This window comes from Rhinoraja longicauda, chromosome 5, assembly GCF_053455715.1.
Source record: "Rhinoraja longicauda isolate Sanriku21f chromosome 5, sRhiLon1.1, whole genome shotgun sequence".
NCBI classification, from domain to species: Eukaryota; Metazoa; Chordata; class Chondrichthyes; order Rajiformes; family Arhynchobatidae; genus Rhinoraja; species Rhinoraja longicauda.
This window is the reverse complement of record NC_135957.1, coordinates 52,559,887-52,576,733: the sequence shown is the minus strand read 5'-3', so window position 1 is coordinate 52,576,733 and position 16,847 is coordinate 52,559,887. Positions and strand designations below refer to the sequence as shown.

Below are 16,847 nucleotides of genomic sequence, written 5' to 3'. Positions count from 1 at the left end.
CTTCATTCCATTCGGTATTCCTGATGTGGCCCCTTTTACATCGGTGAGACCAAGCGTTGATTAGGTGACCATTCAGCCGAAAACCTTTGCACTCTGTCTACCAAATCTCTTGGTTGCTACCTATTTAATTCCCCTTCTCATTCCCATATTGATCTTTCTATCCTTGGCCTACTCCATTGCCAGATTGAGACCACATGCAAAGTGGAGGATCAACACCTCATATTCCGCTTGCGTAATTTACAACCTAACAATATAAACATTGAATTTTCCAATTTTAGGTAACTAACCTCTCTTCCTTGTGCCCCCCTGGAATCACACCCATTTCCCTTTTCTCCCACTCACCTTCCACCTAAATTCTTTCCTTTAGCTTTACAATTCTCACCTCTTCTATCATATCTCATGCTTATTGTCTTGATCTTTGGCCTTTATCCAACAATCTGCCTATGAAATAGGCTCCCTCACCTGTATCTACTTATCCCTTGCCAAGCTTTGTCCTACCCCCACCTATCTTCCAATTCCTCCCCTCACCACTACAATCAGTCTGGAGAAGGGTTCCGACCCAACATGTCACCCACCTATGTTCACTATAAATAGCTGGAACTTCTGCTTGAACATTGCAACTTTAAATGAATGCCAATAATTCTCAAAAACTAATATTTATTTTAGTTTTTTTAGAGATACAGCATGGGAATACTCCCTGTCGACCCATTCACACCAGTTCTATGTTATCCCACTTTCTCATCCACTCCCTACAATCTGGGGGCAATTTTACAGCGGCCAATGAACCGACAAACCCACACGTCTTTGGGATGTGGGAGGAAACTGGTGCACCTGGATGAAACCAATGTGGTCACGTGGAGAATGTGCAAGTTCCACACAGAGAGCACCTATGGCCAGGATTGAAACCAGGTCTCTGGTGCTGTGATACAGCAGCTCTACCAGCTGCACCACTGTTTCTGTCCTTACTGCGCCACTTTGCAGCCCAGTATCCACCATGTCCAGTTTTATTTAGTCTGTTTCAACAAAACACATTAAGACTAATATAAATAACAGACGACCAGATTTAAAATCATAAACAGCTCAACTACACCAGTACTAACTGAAGATTAGTAATTTTTTAATGCTTACATTGAAATTTGATTTACAGAGTTATATGTAATGGGATTTGCCTATGGTAAAGTCATTGAACATTGCCAGTCCATGATTAAATATTTGTGAAATGGTTTGTAGATACATGTTGAAAATGAAGACTGTGGAGTTCATTTCCTGTGGAGTTATATAAGCATTCTATTCAAATAAGTTTATCAGAGCTTCCAAAATTTTCAATTGAACTGAACTTGTTTTATCAACATTGATTTAGAATAATTAATCTGGAGAGAAGCAGTACAAAAATGAACTTCAATGTTAACAGTGATAATTTGAAGTAAATACATGGGTATTGAGTTTCTGCTTGGTTCTCCTGGTTACATCAAAGTGACTCAGCTGAAGCCGAGCAAAAGGACGGGGAATTTTCTATCTAAGTAAGTTAACCACATATTTTGTGCAATTTTCTGGAATCGTTAAGCAGATTCAAAGTTAATTCATTTGAGTCAAACTATTCCCATAATTGTCTTTGCCCCAAGATGAAAACTCAAAGAATCTGACAATTGTAGTTTAAGCTTCAAACTATGTTCATTTTTGGAGGCATACTAATTGGCAGGTTGCTTTTTATTAAACGGGGGACGGTATTTCCTTCAGCAAGATATAACACCAATTACATAAACATTGCCTTTGCAATAACATTTTATTTTCAGATTGCTTGGAACATACAGGTGGGGGACTGGGCTTCATTGTTCAAGTATCTTTTTGTGCTAAATTCATTTTAAAGTAATAATTTAAAGTAAATGCAAGGGTGTTTAGTTTTTGCTTGGTTCTCCTGGTCACATTGAAGTTCGTCAGCTGAAGATTTGGTGATATAGCTGCAGCAAGTTTCCATACTGAAATACATCAAGTATTACTTTCCAGTATAAAGGAAAAATGGAGCAGTGGTACAACAGGTAATGCTGCTGTCTCACAGCCCCAGCAACAGAGTTCAACCCTAACCTCTGGCATTGAATGGCACTTGTGGTTATTGAACCTGTGACGACAAAGGTTTTGGTTCCAAGATGTGCTGGTCAGTAGATCAATTGACTCCCATACATTACCACTATGGCCCAGTGGTATTTGTGAAGTGTGGAATTACCGCCTTACAGTGCCAGAGACCAGGGTTTGATCATGACTATTTGTGTGTCCGTATGGTATTTGTACTCTCTCCCTGTGACCGTGTGGGTTTTCTCTGGGTTCTCTGGTTTCCTTCCACATTCCAAAGACGTGTAGGTTTGTAGGTTAATTGGCTTCTGTAAATTGAGTATATCGTTGGTCAGCGTAGACTTGGTGGGCCAAAAGGTCTGTCTCCACGGTGTATCTCTAAACTAAAATACCCCAATGTACCACCCAACTAACGTAGTTGGGTGGTAGAAACAAAAAAACTGCAGGTGGAAAGTTAATGAACATGTGAGAAAATGTGTTAAAAGGAAGTGGGGAATAGGATTGATACTATTGTTCTGAGAGCCAGCATAGACTTGGTGGGTTAAATTTCCTCTTTCTATGTTGTACAAAAATGTAAAATAAACTGAAAACAATGATATCCTGATAAGACAGGTTCATGGAATATTTTGGCCTAGAATTTTGGCTGGTAATAACCATGGCATCAACACTGTTAGTAGTAAATTTAGTAGCAACTTCTGGTGACTGCACACAGCAGTTAAATGCAGAGAGGAAGCTGCTGCTTGAGTTGAACACTTCTTTGAAAGCTTTGATCAAACAAGATGATGGATTCAGAAAAAGAAATGGTGAAGCTGTGGCATTTCTTGTTACAAAATACCCGTAAAGTACACGAGGAAAAAAAAAGGTAAAATGGTGTAATTAAATATTTAATGGCAGCATAGTACTTAATTACTGCAAAATACTCCTTCTGGCAAAGAAAAGTTTATTTTAAATATGTGAAAGCTCATTGGTTTATATTTTAATTCTTGTTTGAGACTTAAACACATTTGTTCACCCTCTCTGTTAAAACTCCACTTTCCTTCCCTTGATTTTCTTTTCTCCATATGATTTGATATCAAATTGTCTTCAAATTTGCAATTCCTAATTTAGATTCTACACGTCTCACTGAAGATTCTTCAATCTGATTAGTTCAGGAGACACAGGATCACTTGCCTTCTTCATATGACTCCCTCATCATTAGCAAGGAGCATTGTTTTTTTTTATTTCTCTAATTATTGCAAATTAATGGCCTCCTCCTGCACCTATTTTCTATGTCTCTATGTTTCTAAATCAGTTCAGAAGTTCAATAGAAGTTTCAAAGTGCTGGAGTAACTCAGTGGGATAGACGTTTGAAGGTAAAGTAAAGTTCAATGCTTGAATCAAAATTCCATTTCGTATCTGGTTTGCAAATTTTAGCAGAAACTTGACAAGCAACTTCAAGAGCAAAATTCCAAATTATTTTTTGATCCAATTCCCCAATTGAACCCAAAACAAAAAAATATATTTATTGGTTAGTACTTCTTTATTCTCATCCTCCAATATATGGTGAAAATCATTTGACCGTTAGATATATTGTTTTACTTCCAATACAATTGCATAGTTATGCAGATTGACAGAAGCTCAGCTGGGTTTGAACTATTTCACCTTCCGTCTCATTTAGCAGGCCGGTCATTCCCATTCGCACATCAACAACAATTGTTGGAAGAGAAAGGCAAGATTCTAGTTACTAGACTGAGCAAAAGTCATATTCTTTTTTTCTGAATGGAGGAGGAGAACAGGTTGTACAAAGGTTTGAGAACCCCTAATCTACAGCAACACCAATTTCTAAATTAAATTATTCACGACTCCTTTTAAAAAGGGCATTCTCGACTTCCGGTGGCGCCATGTTGGACTAGACAATCTAAAAAATTAGCTCTCAAAGAAACCAATTAAAACTAGCTCTTTTAAACATTAGTAACAACAGGAAGCGGGCCAATCGCAAGTTATATCGACAACGAAAGTTAACGATAAATAAAAATATGGAGACAAGGTTAAACAAAAAGGATAATGCGGATACTAAAGCTATGGACTCGGCAAAGAGAGCCACGCCAGATAAGGGAACCAGCTGTGGGGAACAAGACTCCGTAATATTGGCGGAGCTACGCAAGTTAAGACAAGAGCACACAGAAGCGGTAAATGACAACAAAAAAGCTCTGGTGAGACTAGAAACTAATTTAAAGGAGCTTTTGGAGAGAACCGCTTCACTGGAGCGACGAACAGTGAACATAGAAGAAAGGTTGGGGGAGACGGAAGACAGGGCAGCGCGGCTGGAAAGATCAGTCGCCTTTCTTCTTCAAAGAGAGGCGGCGTTAGCCGCAAAATGTGACGACTTGGAAGCAAGAGCGAGACGTAATAACATACGGATACATGGGATCCCGGAGGGCGCTGAGAAAGGCGACACCATAGGATTTGTGACTGATTTCATCCGAACAACATTACAAATCTCGGCGGCCGTCGATATCCGCATCGAAAGAGCGCACCGCTCGCTGACTACCAAACCGAAAGAGAGTGCGGCTCCCCCGCGAGCCATCATCGCCCGCTTCATTGACCACCAGGTGAAAGACCGCATCATACAACAAGCATGGAAACAAAAAATAACATATGAGGAACGGACCATTTACTTCAACCATGACTACACTACCGAGATACAGAAGAAGAGGAAACAAGTGCGGGATGTAATAAAAAAGTTGAAGGAGAAAAACATAAAGGCACAGTCCCCATATCCTGCAAGACTGAAGGTGTTTCTGGGAACAGAGACGAAGACATTCAATACACTGATGGAGGCTGCCCCCATGCTGAAGGACATGGGGATCCATGTGGAGGAGGACGAGTGGGAGAAACTACAGAGAGTGAGGATGGAGGGCAGCTGGACTACGGGGACAGGACAGAAGGGAAAGAGGAGACAGCCACCCATCACAGAGGCGGACATACAAGCCCTCGGTCTGTGAAATCTGAGGTTCACAGTGGTAAGGACTAAAAAAAAAAAAAAAACAGCCTGGAACTAAGGGTAAAAAAATAATGACAATCCTGAAGTATATATAATGCGGACAATCTGAATTTATGTTTAATGTTCAAAGAATTGAAAAGGAGCTAGTTATGGGATTTAAGTAACACTTATACTGAATAATGTCAAAATTGGTTGAAGGAGCAAAGCTGGATCTCAATTTGAGCAAGGAGCAACTTAATTCTGAGAAGTTGCAGGTGCACATTGTGCTATTTCCCCAGAGAGATTGCCACACTCTCTGATGACGGGACTTTTGGGAGTCACATGTTATTTTTGTATAGTAGTTCAGAGGGAGATGTGTATTGTTTGTTTGTTTTTTCGCTGTGTATCGTTTTGCACAGTTGTTTTGATTTATAGGAGGAACCGAGTTTATGGCCTACATCTTAAAATGTCATGAATAAGTTGAACCTTGTTTCTTATAATGTGCACGGTCTAAATCACCCTATTAAGAGAAAGAAAATATTGAGTCAGTTGAAGAAACTACAATGTGCCATTGCACTAATCCAAGAAACTCACTTGAGTGAAAATGAACATAAAAAACTGAAAAGGGAATGGGTAAACCAAGTATTCCATGCTTCATATGGCAAGAAAAGGGGGGTGGCCATACTAATTAATAAATCCCTACCATTTTCTGTAGAGAAAGTGATTAAAGGTGATATGGGAAGATATATCATGGTGGTTGGCACAATAGGAGATATGAGTATTTCAATATTAAACATCTATGCCCCAAATGAAGAAAATGAAACATTCTTTAAAAACATAGCCAATATACTTACCAGTAACGGACGAGGGATGATAATTTTGGGAGGGGATTTTAATACCATACAGAATGGTAACTTAGACAGGTTGCCATCTGAGAGGGGACCAAAAACAAAAAAATCCAGAGTCCTAAATAATGTTATAAAAGAATTAGGTCTGGTTGATCCATGGAGACATAATAATCCTAAAGGAAGAGATTTTACCTTTTATTCTAACCCACATGGGAGTTATTCGAGAATAGACTTTTTTTGTGTGTCAAAACAACAGATACATACAGTCAGGGACTGCAGTATAGAATCCATAACTATAAGTGACCACGCCCCTGTCATACTATCCATTGAGCTGGGCAGGGAATCCTTCTTTAAGTACTGGAGACTTAATGTGTCAATCCTATCAGATGAAAAGGTTGTCAAAGAACTAAAACTAAACTTAAAGGAATATTTTCAAATAAATGACAATGGCGAGGTCTCACCATCGACATTATGGGAGGGAGGAAAAGCAGTCATGAGAGGGAAAATAATAGAGATAACTTCCAGATTGAAAAAAACCCGAATGGAAAGGCAAGGAAAGCTAGAAAGTAAAATCAGAGAGTTGGAGTTAGAACATAAAAGAACAAGAAACAACTCTATTCTCGTCGAATTAAAAAAAATGAGACAAGAGTTAGACGAACTTTTAACATATAAAGCAGAAGGAGCTCTTCGTTTTATAAATCAAAGATATTATGAGATGGGTAACAGAGCAAGCCGGTTACTGGCATTCCAACTGCGAAAAGCTCAAACAAATAGAATAGTTACAAAAATAAGACATCCCACTTCCAATTTTATTATGGCTAAGCCAAAAGAGATAGCAAAGGCCTTTGCAGAATATTATAAAAACTTATACAGTGACTCAGAATCTAATCTCACTGAGACCAAAACACAAGAATTTTTCAAAAAACTACATTTACCAGCATTAAAGGTAGAAGAAGCATCTGAAATGATAAAACCAATTTCGTCACAAGAAATAGCCGATACTATAAAAACCCTTAAAAGTAACAAATCCCCAGGTACAGATGGCTTCTCAGGGGAGTATTATAAATGTTTTGCAGAAGACATAACACCAGAATTATGTAAAGTTTTTAATTATGCGCTATCAACAGGAAACCGCCCAGATACTTGGTCAGAAGCCATAATTTCCGTATTACATAAGGAGGGCAAAGATCCGACTTCATGTGAGGGATATAGACCGGTCAGCTTGCTCTGTAATGATTTAAAAATATTAACAAGCATACTAGCACAGAGAATGCAACAACATATAACTAAATTAATCAAGCCAGATCAAACGGGGTTTATCCCGGGGAGACAGGGGGCTAACAATATCAGGAGAACACTAAATCTTATATCATGTGCTAAAAATAATCCCAGACCTACCATGCTGCTTAGCCTAGATGCACAAAAAGCGTTTGACCGTGTGAAATGGAACTTTTTAAATCAAACATTGAAGGTTTTTGGGTTTCACTCAACGTTTATAGACTGGGTAAGAATTGTTTATAAAAATCCCAAATCACGGATCAGAATTAATGGCTGCTGCTCAGACTTCTTCTACCTCAAAAGAGGAGTCAGGCAAGGAGATTGCCTGAGCCCGCTACTGTTTGCTGCAAGTATTGAACCGTTAGCAGAGTCAATAAGACAAAATAAAAACATTAAAGGAATAAAAGATGAAGGGGGCATAGAACACAAGACGTCATTATTTGCGGACGACAAGATAGCGGCGCGCACGGACGCAGCGGCTCACAGCTCTCCCTTTCGGTGCGTTTTATGTGTGTTATCTGTGTTATGTCTGTTAGTCAATTTTAGTCATGCAAACCAGGAAAATCAGGCAAATCCTACCTACAACCGAAAGGACCTTCTGATCATCGGATTCCAGTGCAATCGGGACCTTGTGCGCGAATTTCCACACCCGCGAAATATACCGGAAGAGATAGCCAGGACACCGGGCGCTCCGTGGATAGTTGTCGGCGCGAACAGGCGTCGCAGGCGGAGGAGAAACAGGAAGCAAAAGCGAGGATGCCGGTCCGGTATACTTGCCAAGCTAAAGAGACAGCCACACAAACCACCGCTACCCAGCATGTTCCTCACCAACGCCAGATCCATCATCAACAAAATGGACGAACTAAAACTGCTGATATCAGCAAACAAACTCGTGGAGGACTGTTGCATTCTCTTAGTAACAGAGACATGGCTTCATCCACTTATCCCAGACGGAGCCATTGAGCTAGCCGGGCGTACAGCGTTTCGTTGGGACAGAAACATCGACTCCGGTAAGAGCAAGGGGGGGGGGGTTATGCATTTATGTGCACAACAACTGGTGCACTAACATCCAAATCATAGATAGCCACTGTTCTCCTGATCTGGAGTCCCTAACAGTTAAATGCAGGCCTTTTTACCTTCCTCGCGAATTTACAGGGGTTATAGTAACAGCAGTCTACATCCCACCGAATGCTAACGCTAGCACAGCTTTAGGCTACCTGCTCGGTGCAATAAACTCACAACAGAGCACATATCCAGAAGCAGCCCACATCATAGCCGGGGACTTCAACCATGCAGACCTAAAGTCAGTTCTCCCGAAACTTGAACAACACATAAGATGTGCTACCAGGGGGAAACACACACTAGACAAGGTTTACTCAAATATTAAGAAGGGGTTCAGGTCAGCACCACTACCACACCTGGGGCAGTCAGATCACCTGTCCATATTCCTAACCCCAGCATACACCCCACTCAGGAGGAAAGCTCCAGTCACCATAAAGACTGTTAAGACATGGCCTGAAGGAGCTTCCTCGCAGCTGCAGGATTGCTTCGAAAGGACCAACTGGGATATTTTTGAGGATCAGGACTTGGAGGAGTACACATCAACTGTACTTTGCTACATCCAAAACTGTGTTGACAATGTCACCGTCGACAAACGCATCCGGTTGTACCCAAATCAAAAACCCTGGATGACAAAGGATGTCAGGTCTCTCCTCAAGGACCGTAACACCGCCTTCAGGTCTAGTGATAGAGCTCTATACAGTGCTGCTAGAACCAACCTGAAGAGAGGCATCAAGGATGCCAAAGCGTCCTACAAGAGGAAGATTGAAGACCACTTCTCCAACAATGACCCACGGCGGGTATGGCAAGGCATCCAGCACATCACCAACTACAAGACCAGCAACCGCACGACTGCCGACGGCGACGCCTCGCTGGCTGAGGAACTTAACTGTTTCTTTGCTCGTTTCGAGGTGAAAGCTACAGTGGCAGACATTACACCCTCTCCAGCACCTGACAGCAACACCTTCACTGTGCAGGAGTATGATGTTAAGCGCGTGCTCAGAGCAGTGAATCCCAGGAAAGCTGCAGGCCCCGATGGTGTGACGGGCAGAGTGCTGAGGGAATGTGCAGACCAATTATCTGAGGTCTTCACAAAAATCTTCAACCTGTCCCTTTTAAAATCCACCATCCCTCCCTGCCTGAAGTCCGCCGTAATCATCCCACTGCCGAAAAAGTCTGTCATCAGCAGTCTTAACGACTACCGTCCGGTAGCACTCACACCGGTCATCACAAAGTGCTTCGAGAGACTGGTCCTGCAGCACATCAAAGCCAGCCTCCCACCCACCTTCGACCCACACCAGTTTGCCTACAGAGCAAATAGGTCTACAGGGGATGCCATCGACACTGCTCTTCACACTGCACTGACCCACCTTGAACACCAGGGGAGCTATGTGAGGATGCTCTTCCTCGACTTCAGCTCTGCCTTTAACACGGTCATCCCGAGCAGACTGGTCACCAAACTTTCCGACCTTGGATTTTCCCAAACCATCTGCAAATGGATCAAGGACTTTCTGACCAACCGCCCCCAGACAGTCAAAATAGGCCCTCACCTCTCCTCCACCATTACACTGAGCACCGGCTCACCACAGGGCTGTGTGTTGAGCCCCATCCTTTACTCCCTCTACACTCACGACTGCGCCCCCACCCATCCCACCAACACCATCATCAAGTTCGCGGATGACACGACTGTGGTTGGACTCATCTCAGAAGGAGATGAGACAGCCTATAGGGATGAAATCCAAAGGCTGGCAGCATGGTGTTCAGTGAACAATCTGGTCCTGAACTCCTCCAAAACAAAGGAACTTATAATTGACTTTAGGAAAACCAGTGGAGATTACGACCCACTCTACATCAATGGGGTCTGTGTGGAAAGGGTACCAGCTTTCAGGTTCCTGGGTACGCACATCGCAGAGGATCTCACCTGGTCTACCAACACCATCACCACAGTAAAGAAGGCACAGCAGAGACTCCACTTCCTGAGGATCCTCAGGAAAAAAAACCTGCAGGAGAAGCTCATGTTGTCCTTCTATCGCTGCTCCATCGAGAGTGTGCTGGCATACTGTATAACCACATGGTATGCCAGCTGCTCAGAAAAGGACAGGAAGGCCCTTCAGAGGGTCATCACGACGGCCCAGAAAATCATCGGCTGCTCACTGCCCTCCCTGGAGCACCTGTTCAGCCTACGCTGCCTCAGTAGAGCAGGCAAAATAATAAAAGATCCATCCCACCCCGGCCACCGTCTGTTTGTTCATCTGCCCTCTGGTCGACGTTTCAGGTCGATAAAATCCCGAACAAACAGACTTAAGAACAGTTTTTACCCCAGGGCCATACGAGAACTGAACACTACCTTTGCACTAGGCAACACTAAAAAATCTTTGTACTTAACATAATTGTATTTAATTGTATTTATGTATTTATTTGTTTTTGCATTTATTGCATATATGTTTGTACGCACCGTCAGGATTGGCTATTTTTTAATTTCGTTGTACTCGTTGCAATGACAATAAATGAATATTATTATTATTATTATTATTATACATAGTGGAGCCCTCCACGTCTATACCAGCTCTACTAGATAACCTAAAAGAATATGGTGAAATATCAGGATATTTGACAAATGAAGCCAAATCAATAGCAATGATGCTCTCAGGAGATTGTCCAGTGGAACTTAAAGAAAAAGTCCATTTTAAATGGACCAAAAAAGGGTTTAGATACCTTGGTATAATTATCACTTCGAATACAGCACAGCTATTTGAAGCTAATTATGGGAAACTGATATCTGAGATAAAGGATGATTTGGCTGGATGGGAGATTTTACCGTTGACTCTGGTGGGAAGAGTAGAAACAGTCAGAATGAATATATTGCCAAGACTGTTGTTTTTGTTCCAATCGTTGCCTATTATGATCTCGGGAGCTTTTCTAAAAAAACTGGATAAAATTATATCGAAATTCTTATGGCAAAGTAAAAAAGCAAGAATTAAATACAAGACGCTTCTTAGCAAAAAAGAAAAGGGAGGGTTGAACTTGCCTAATTTAAGAAATTATTATTGGGCAACGCAACTCAGAGCCTTAATCATGTGGACCACTAAAGAGAAAGATTCAATGTGGGTGGAGATGGAGCAAAACGCTTGTAAAAATTTGCCTTTAGAATCACTCCCATTTTTAAACGAGAAGGCCCTGAAGAGGCTCAGGATGGGCAACGAGTGGATTAGGGTAACAATGAAAATCTGGTCAGCAGTAAGAAAGAAGCTGAAGCTGTCAAATTCGGTAAGCAGGGCTACTAGAATAGCAAAAAACCCAGACTTTGTACCATCTACCATGGACTCAGGATTTGACAGATGGGCTGATAAAAGGCTAATATACATAGATCAAATGTTTCAGGGACAAACAATGAAAATATTCACACAACTTCAAAAAGAATTCAATTTACCTGCTCATGACTTTTACAAATTCTTACAGCTAAGAGATTACCTACAGAAACATCAGGAATGGGAGAACATCTGCAAGACTCCATCTAAATTAGAGGAAGTGTTGTGGGGGTTCTCGGAAGACAAGTCAAAAAAAGGGATTATATCAAAAATTTATGAAGCACTACAACATGAATCCAAAGAGAACAACTTACATATCAAAGAAAAATGGGAACTGGAAGCGAATATCATAATATCAGAAGAAGGGTGGGAGGAATCATTTAAAGAGGGACATAAACTAACTAAGAGCCCAACATGGAGGGAATTTGACTGGAAAGTTAAAATGCGTTATTTTTATACTCCATTCATTACATCGAAATATAGTAATACAACTGATTTATGTTGGAGGGAGTGTGGAGAAGTTGGGGACTCCACTCATATATTCTGGGATTGCCCAAAAATACAGGATTTCTGGAAGAATATTCAAAAGGAAATTAAACAGATTATGGGCATTAACTTCCCTCTGGAACCAGCACTTTACATTTTGGGTATAATTCCTGACAGTATGACAGATAAGAGTTCGAAACATTTACTGACAATCCTGCTGCTGATAGCAAAGAAGACGATAACAACTTCGTGGTTGAAACCACAGCCTCCAAGCATAATGCAATGGAGAGATAGGGTAAAAAATGTGTATATAATGGAAAAAATCACAGCAAGGTTACAGTTGACAACAGACATGTTTGATAAAAGATGGTCATTATTAATACAGGCAATGCCGGGACTCGAGTCTCTTCCGTTTTTGGGAACTTAAAGTAAGGGTATTTACATTCAATATGCATCTCCTATGTTTGTTTAGTTTGTGTTTGTATGTATGTAAAAAAAATAAAAATAAAAATAATAAAAATAAAGTAAAAAAAAAAAAAAAAAGGGCATTCTCATCTTGATGGAATTTTAATGAGTAATGTAGAGGCAGGAACAATGCAGCAGTAATAAAGGTATAATCGAATAAAGTGCAAGAATAGATTAATATTCCAGTAAAGTGAAACCATTATTTATCTAATTAAACAGTTTGTATAATATATTTCTGGTAATCATTTAAAATAGAATGCCACGTAAATAATAAGCCTGATATTTGTAGTAATGTGATATCATTGTGTGCAAACATATAACTTGTTTACAAACAATTATCTTGCAAAACGTTCTTGTAAGATGACTACGCTCTTTATTACCAAAGAGAAAAAACAAAAAGGTTTTTTTTGTGGGCAGTGCCCCAGCTAGTGCATCACATCAAAACTTGATGAACAAGTGTTTCCCAATGGCCATGACAGGTAAGATGTGGATGTATTTTTACTTGTCTACAAAATTTGCACTACTCTTTTGACAATTCTTGCATAGCAAACTCAAGCAATAACGACCTAAGGTCAAGATAAAAAATGGAATACTTGGTCTTTGTGCATTCCCGTATCAGAGTACAACAATATTTATTTTGTTTAGCTCTGAATGGAGATTTCAGAACTAGATTTTTTTTTTAATTAGTTTTTTTTTAGTGTGTTGATTGCAATTTGTGAAAATGCAATTTTAAAACAATGATATTTAAACTATCTTACAATCGTAAGCAATTTTCAGACTTCTGATAAGTACATAAAAGCATGATTAAAATATAAATTTAAATCCCAGTGAGATTTAAGAATATTTACTAGGATAACCTCCATGGTTATGTATAATGCGTTTATTCATTAGAGACACCAAAAAATATAATCGCCATTTTTCCACACATGATAACGGTTGAGACAGCTTTATGAATAAAAACTTAAAACCAGCTTTTCACTATTAATACTCCAGCTGTTCAATGTAAAAAAAAAAGGTTTGTAGCAGAAATAATACAAAGTAATCTGCTGTTAATTTCTGTTAAAATCCTGTTTACTAATGCATGGTATTTCTCTGGATGAGGAACACAGTATCAAAGCAAACTCTCAGTCGGATAAGCATATATGAGTCAGAGAAAAAAAATTTTTTTTTATGTACACTTGTTATAAAAGTGTTATATTCAATTAACTTTGAAGTAGGCAAGGATATTAAAACAAGACACATCCTACCTTTTGTTGCAATCCTCACACACTGTGTCTTTGTCTCCTATAAAAGCAAATTTAAATAGTAGTAACTATGAATAATTATAAATTCAGGCAAAAATTATTTAGCAATCCAAAGCCGAACAATCAGTTCATTTAAAAAAAAGTTTCCGCATTGTTTTACTAAATCAGGTATTTGGACCAGCTCTGTGTACATATTTTAGATAAGAGAGTGCATTAGTGATCCAAATGGAAAATCGTATCTGTCAAGTTTTAAGATAAATGAAAATCAGAACAGCATTGAGAAGCTTTAATGAGTCACTATCCTGCTTAGCAACATTGGCTAGGTTGATAGAGTAGCAGCCTAAAGAGTGAAAACAACAGAACTCCAAATTATTAGGTTTGGCAAGACATTGCACCAATGTATGTACACGAGAAACAGTATATATCTATTTTGATGTGTCTGCAGCCATTTGTGGTTTAAATACTACCTGATGGGAACTGGAAGAGGCAACTTCTGTTCAGATCTACTCTAATGCAGATTTAATTTCCTATTTCTTGCATGCAGTATTGTCATAATTGTGGCTTATTACAATAATATGATACAAAAAATCAATACTACAGATGTTAATACATTGTCTTAATAACATGACACCTACATAATGAAAACAAGATGGTAAATGAATTAGCTAGCATGCAACAGGAATATAATTATGGTGCTTAATATCTATAAAATAAAAGCAAAGTCATGCTACTTTCAATGAGCTGCACCAAACCTGAACTCTTGCCCTTTTCTCTGGACATATTAATTTTTATAAAGTATGTGTATGTGTTTAAAATTAAACAGTTGCTTTCGTAATTACATTGTGGAGATCAGGATTAATGTTACATTAAACTTGGGCTGAGCAGTTCTGATCCTATGTTAACAATTGTTTATCGGGTTATATTTCTTCAAGCTGCACGGATGACTGTCATGTTGAAAGCCAGTTGACACACTCTCCAGTTTTTGCTGAAAGTACATTGCCAGATCAAAAAGTCACTTGGGGTGACCATGCTTATCCCCAATCCAAACAAAAATTTATGATGCCATTCTGTGGTTTTTCTCTTTCCTTTAGATCTGCATGCACAAGGAAATTATTAGGAAAATTAGGGATGGAGAAAGTGAGGGAGAGAAAAGTTGCCAATAGGTGTGTTTGAATTCAAACAGAGATATAGGAATCTTCTCTCTCACTTTCCCCTTCCTCTTGAACAAATGTAACAGTTAATGTTTTAAACCCCTCTCCAGCATTGTACAACTTTTTTGCAATTTAAAATACTAACTGAGAGCAAAACATGCGCGGTGTTACATCTGTGCCTTGTTGAATGCAAGATTAATCGTTTGTGACTTATAAAGTCAGTCATGTCTTGAAATATCAAATGATGAAAGGTACTTTCCCATCCAAAGGAACTATAAGTTTGTGTGAAGACATAGGATACATAAAATAAATTATATTGAGAAATGATAAAGTGCCAGAACTTGTCATTTTATGGTAACCAGTGTTGGACAGAATAAATTTGGCTTAAATGAACAAATGAACAGCAAAAGGCCACATTCATTGAGACCCGTTTAATTAGATCGGCATACTTGCTAGTTTGTGGAAGGGGGGAAAACTTTAACCACCAACTATTTCTTTTGATACATTTATAATTTCACTATCAAATATGAGTCTCTGAAGAGAACACAACCATAGGACAAAACATGTTTATTGGCTTCACATTCGCACGGTAAGCAAGCATAGAGAGCAGCCTTGCAAACATTTTCCATATTATCTTGTGAAATGTTGCTTCATCTTTACTGGAGCACTTTCAAGAATGTTCTCACTGGCATTCAAACTGCTGCTCATCATTATGGGCAAGAATGCATGCAGGCACAGAATTCACACTGAAATTCCAGTGAACAATGACACAGGGTTCAAAATTCTCATCACAGAGCACACCACCCACCTTTTCAACACTGCTCACAGCTTGAAAGTGTATGTGATATCCTTTCCTGGGGTCCAAAGGAGGATTCCAAAACCCGTTGTAGGTTTTGTTGTCACCCACTGTAAAAGGGGTTTGTTCAGCAATTCCACTGGGAGGAAGATCTGCAGCGTAATAGTATGGTGAACCTCGAGCTGCGAACGTTTGATAGGTAACTGGAATTTGGAAGCACTCTGCCACTCCTGCCTCCCTTTTAGATCTGTGGGAATTCACTTGTTCGACAACAACTTGGTAGGCACTTTGAAAGAGAAGATGTTTACAAAATTAGTTATTTACAAATTAGTTCAATTTACAAATATAACTGATATTTTTTCAACGTAGAGTCTGAGGGAGATACAGTTTGGAAACAGGTCTTCTGGCCGACTGTGTCTATGCCGATCATAGACAATAGGCAATAGGTGCAGGAGTAGGCCATTCAGCCCTTCGAGCCAGCACCGCCATTCAATGCGATCATGTCTGATCACTCTCAATCAGTACCCCGTTCCTGCCTTCTCCCCATACCCCCTCACTCCGCTATCCTTAAGAGCTCTATCCAGCTCTCTCTTGAAAGCATCCAACGAACTGGCCTCCACTGCCTTCTGAGGCAGAGAATTCCACACCTTCACCACTCTCTGACTGAAAAAGTTCTTCCTCATCTCCGTTCTAAATGGCCTACCTCTTATTCTTAAACTGTGGCCCCTTGTTCAGGACTCCCCCAACATTGGGAACATGTTTTCTGCCTCTAATGTGTCCAATCCCCTAATTATCTTATATGTTTCAATAAGATCCCCCCTCATCCTTCTAAATTCCAGTGTATACAAGCCTAATTGCTCCAGCCTTTCAACATACGACAGTCCCGCCATTCCGGGAATTAACCTAGTGAACCTACGCTGCACGCCCTCAATAGCAAGAATATCCTTCCTCAAATTTGGAGACCAAAACTGCACACAGTACACCAGGTGCGGTCTCACCAGGGCCCGGTACAACTGTAGAAGGACCTCTTTGCTCCTATACTCAACTCCTCTTGTTATGAAGGCCAACATTCCATTGGCTTTCTTCACTGCCTGCTGTACCTGCATGCTTCCTTTCAGTGACTGACGCACTAGGACACCCAGATCTCGTTGAACATCCCCTCTTCCTAACTTGACACCATTCA

The 16,847-nt window shown here is 40.0% G+C and overlaps 1 protein-coding gene across 8 annotated transcripts in view; it reads right to left on the bottom strand.

Moving 5' to 3' along the window:
* Positions 1-16,847, bottom strand: part of ptprk (protein tyrosine phosphatase receptor type K) — a 503,565-nt gene that overhangs the window by 96,181 nt on the left and 390,537 nt on the right. For all 8 annotated transcript variants that reach the window (XM_078399543.1, XM_078399544.1, XM_078399546.1 and 5 more), the window contains 2 exons: positions 15,677-15,950; positions 13,721-13,757 (listed from right to left, as the gene is read on the bottom strand). In XM_078399543.1, the coding sequence (XP_078255669.1) occupies positions 13,721-13,757; positions 15,677-15,950 (311 nt within the window). The remainder of the gene's footprint in view (positions 1-13,720; positions 13,758-15,676; positions 15,951-16,847) is intronic.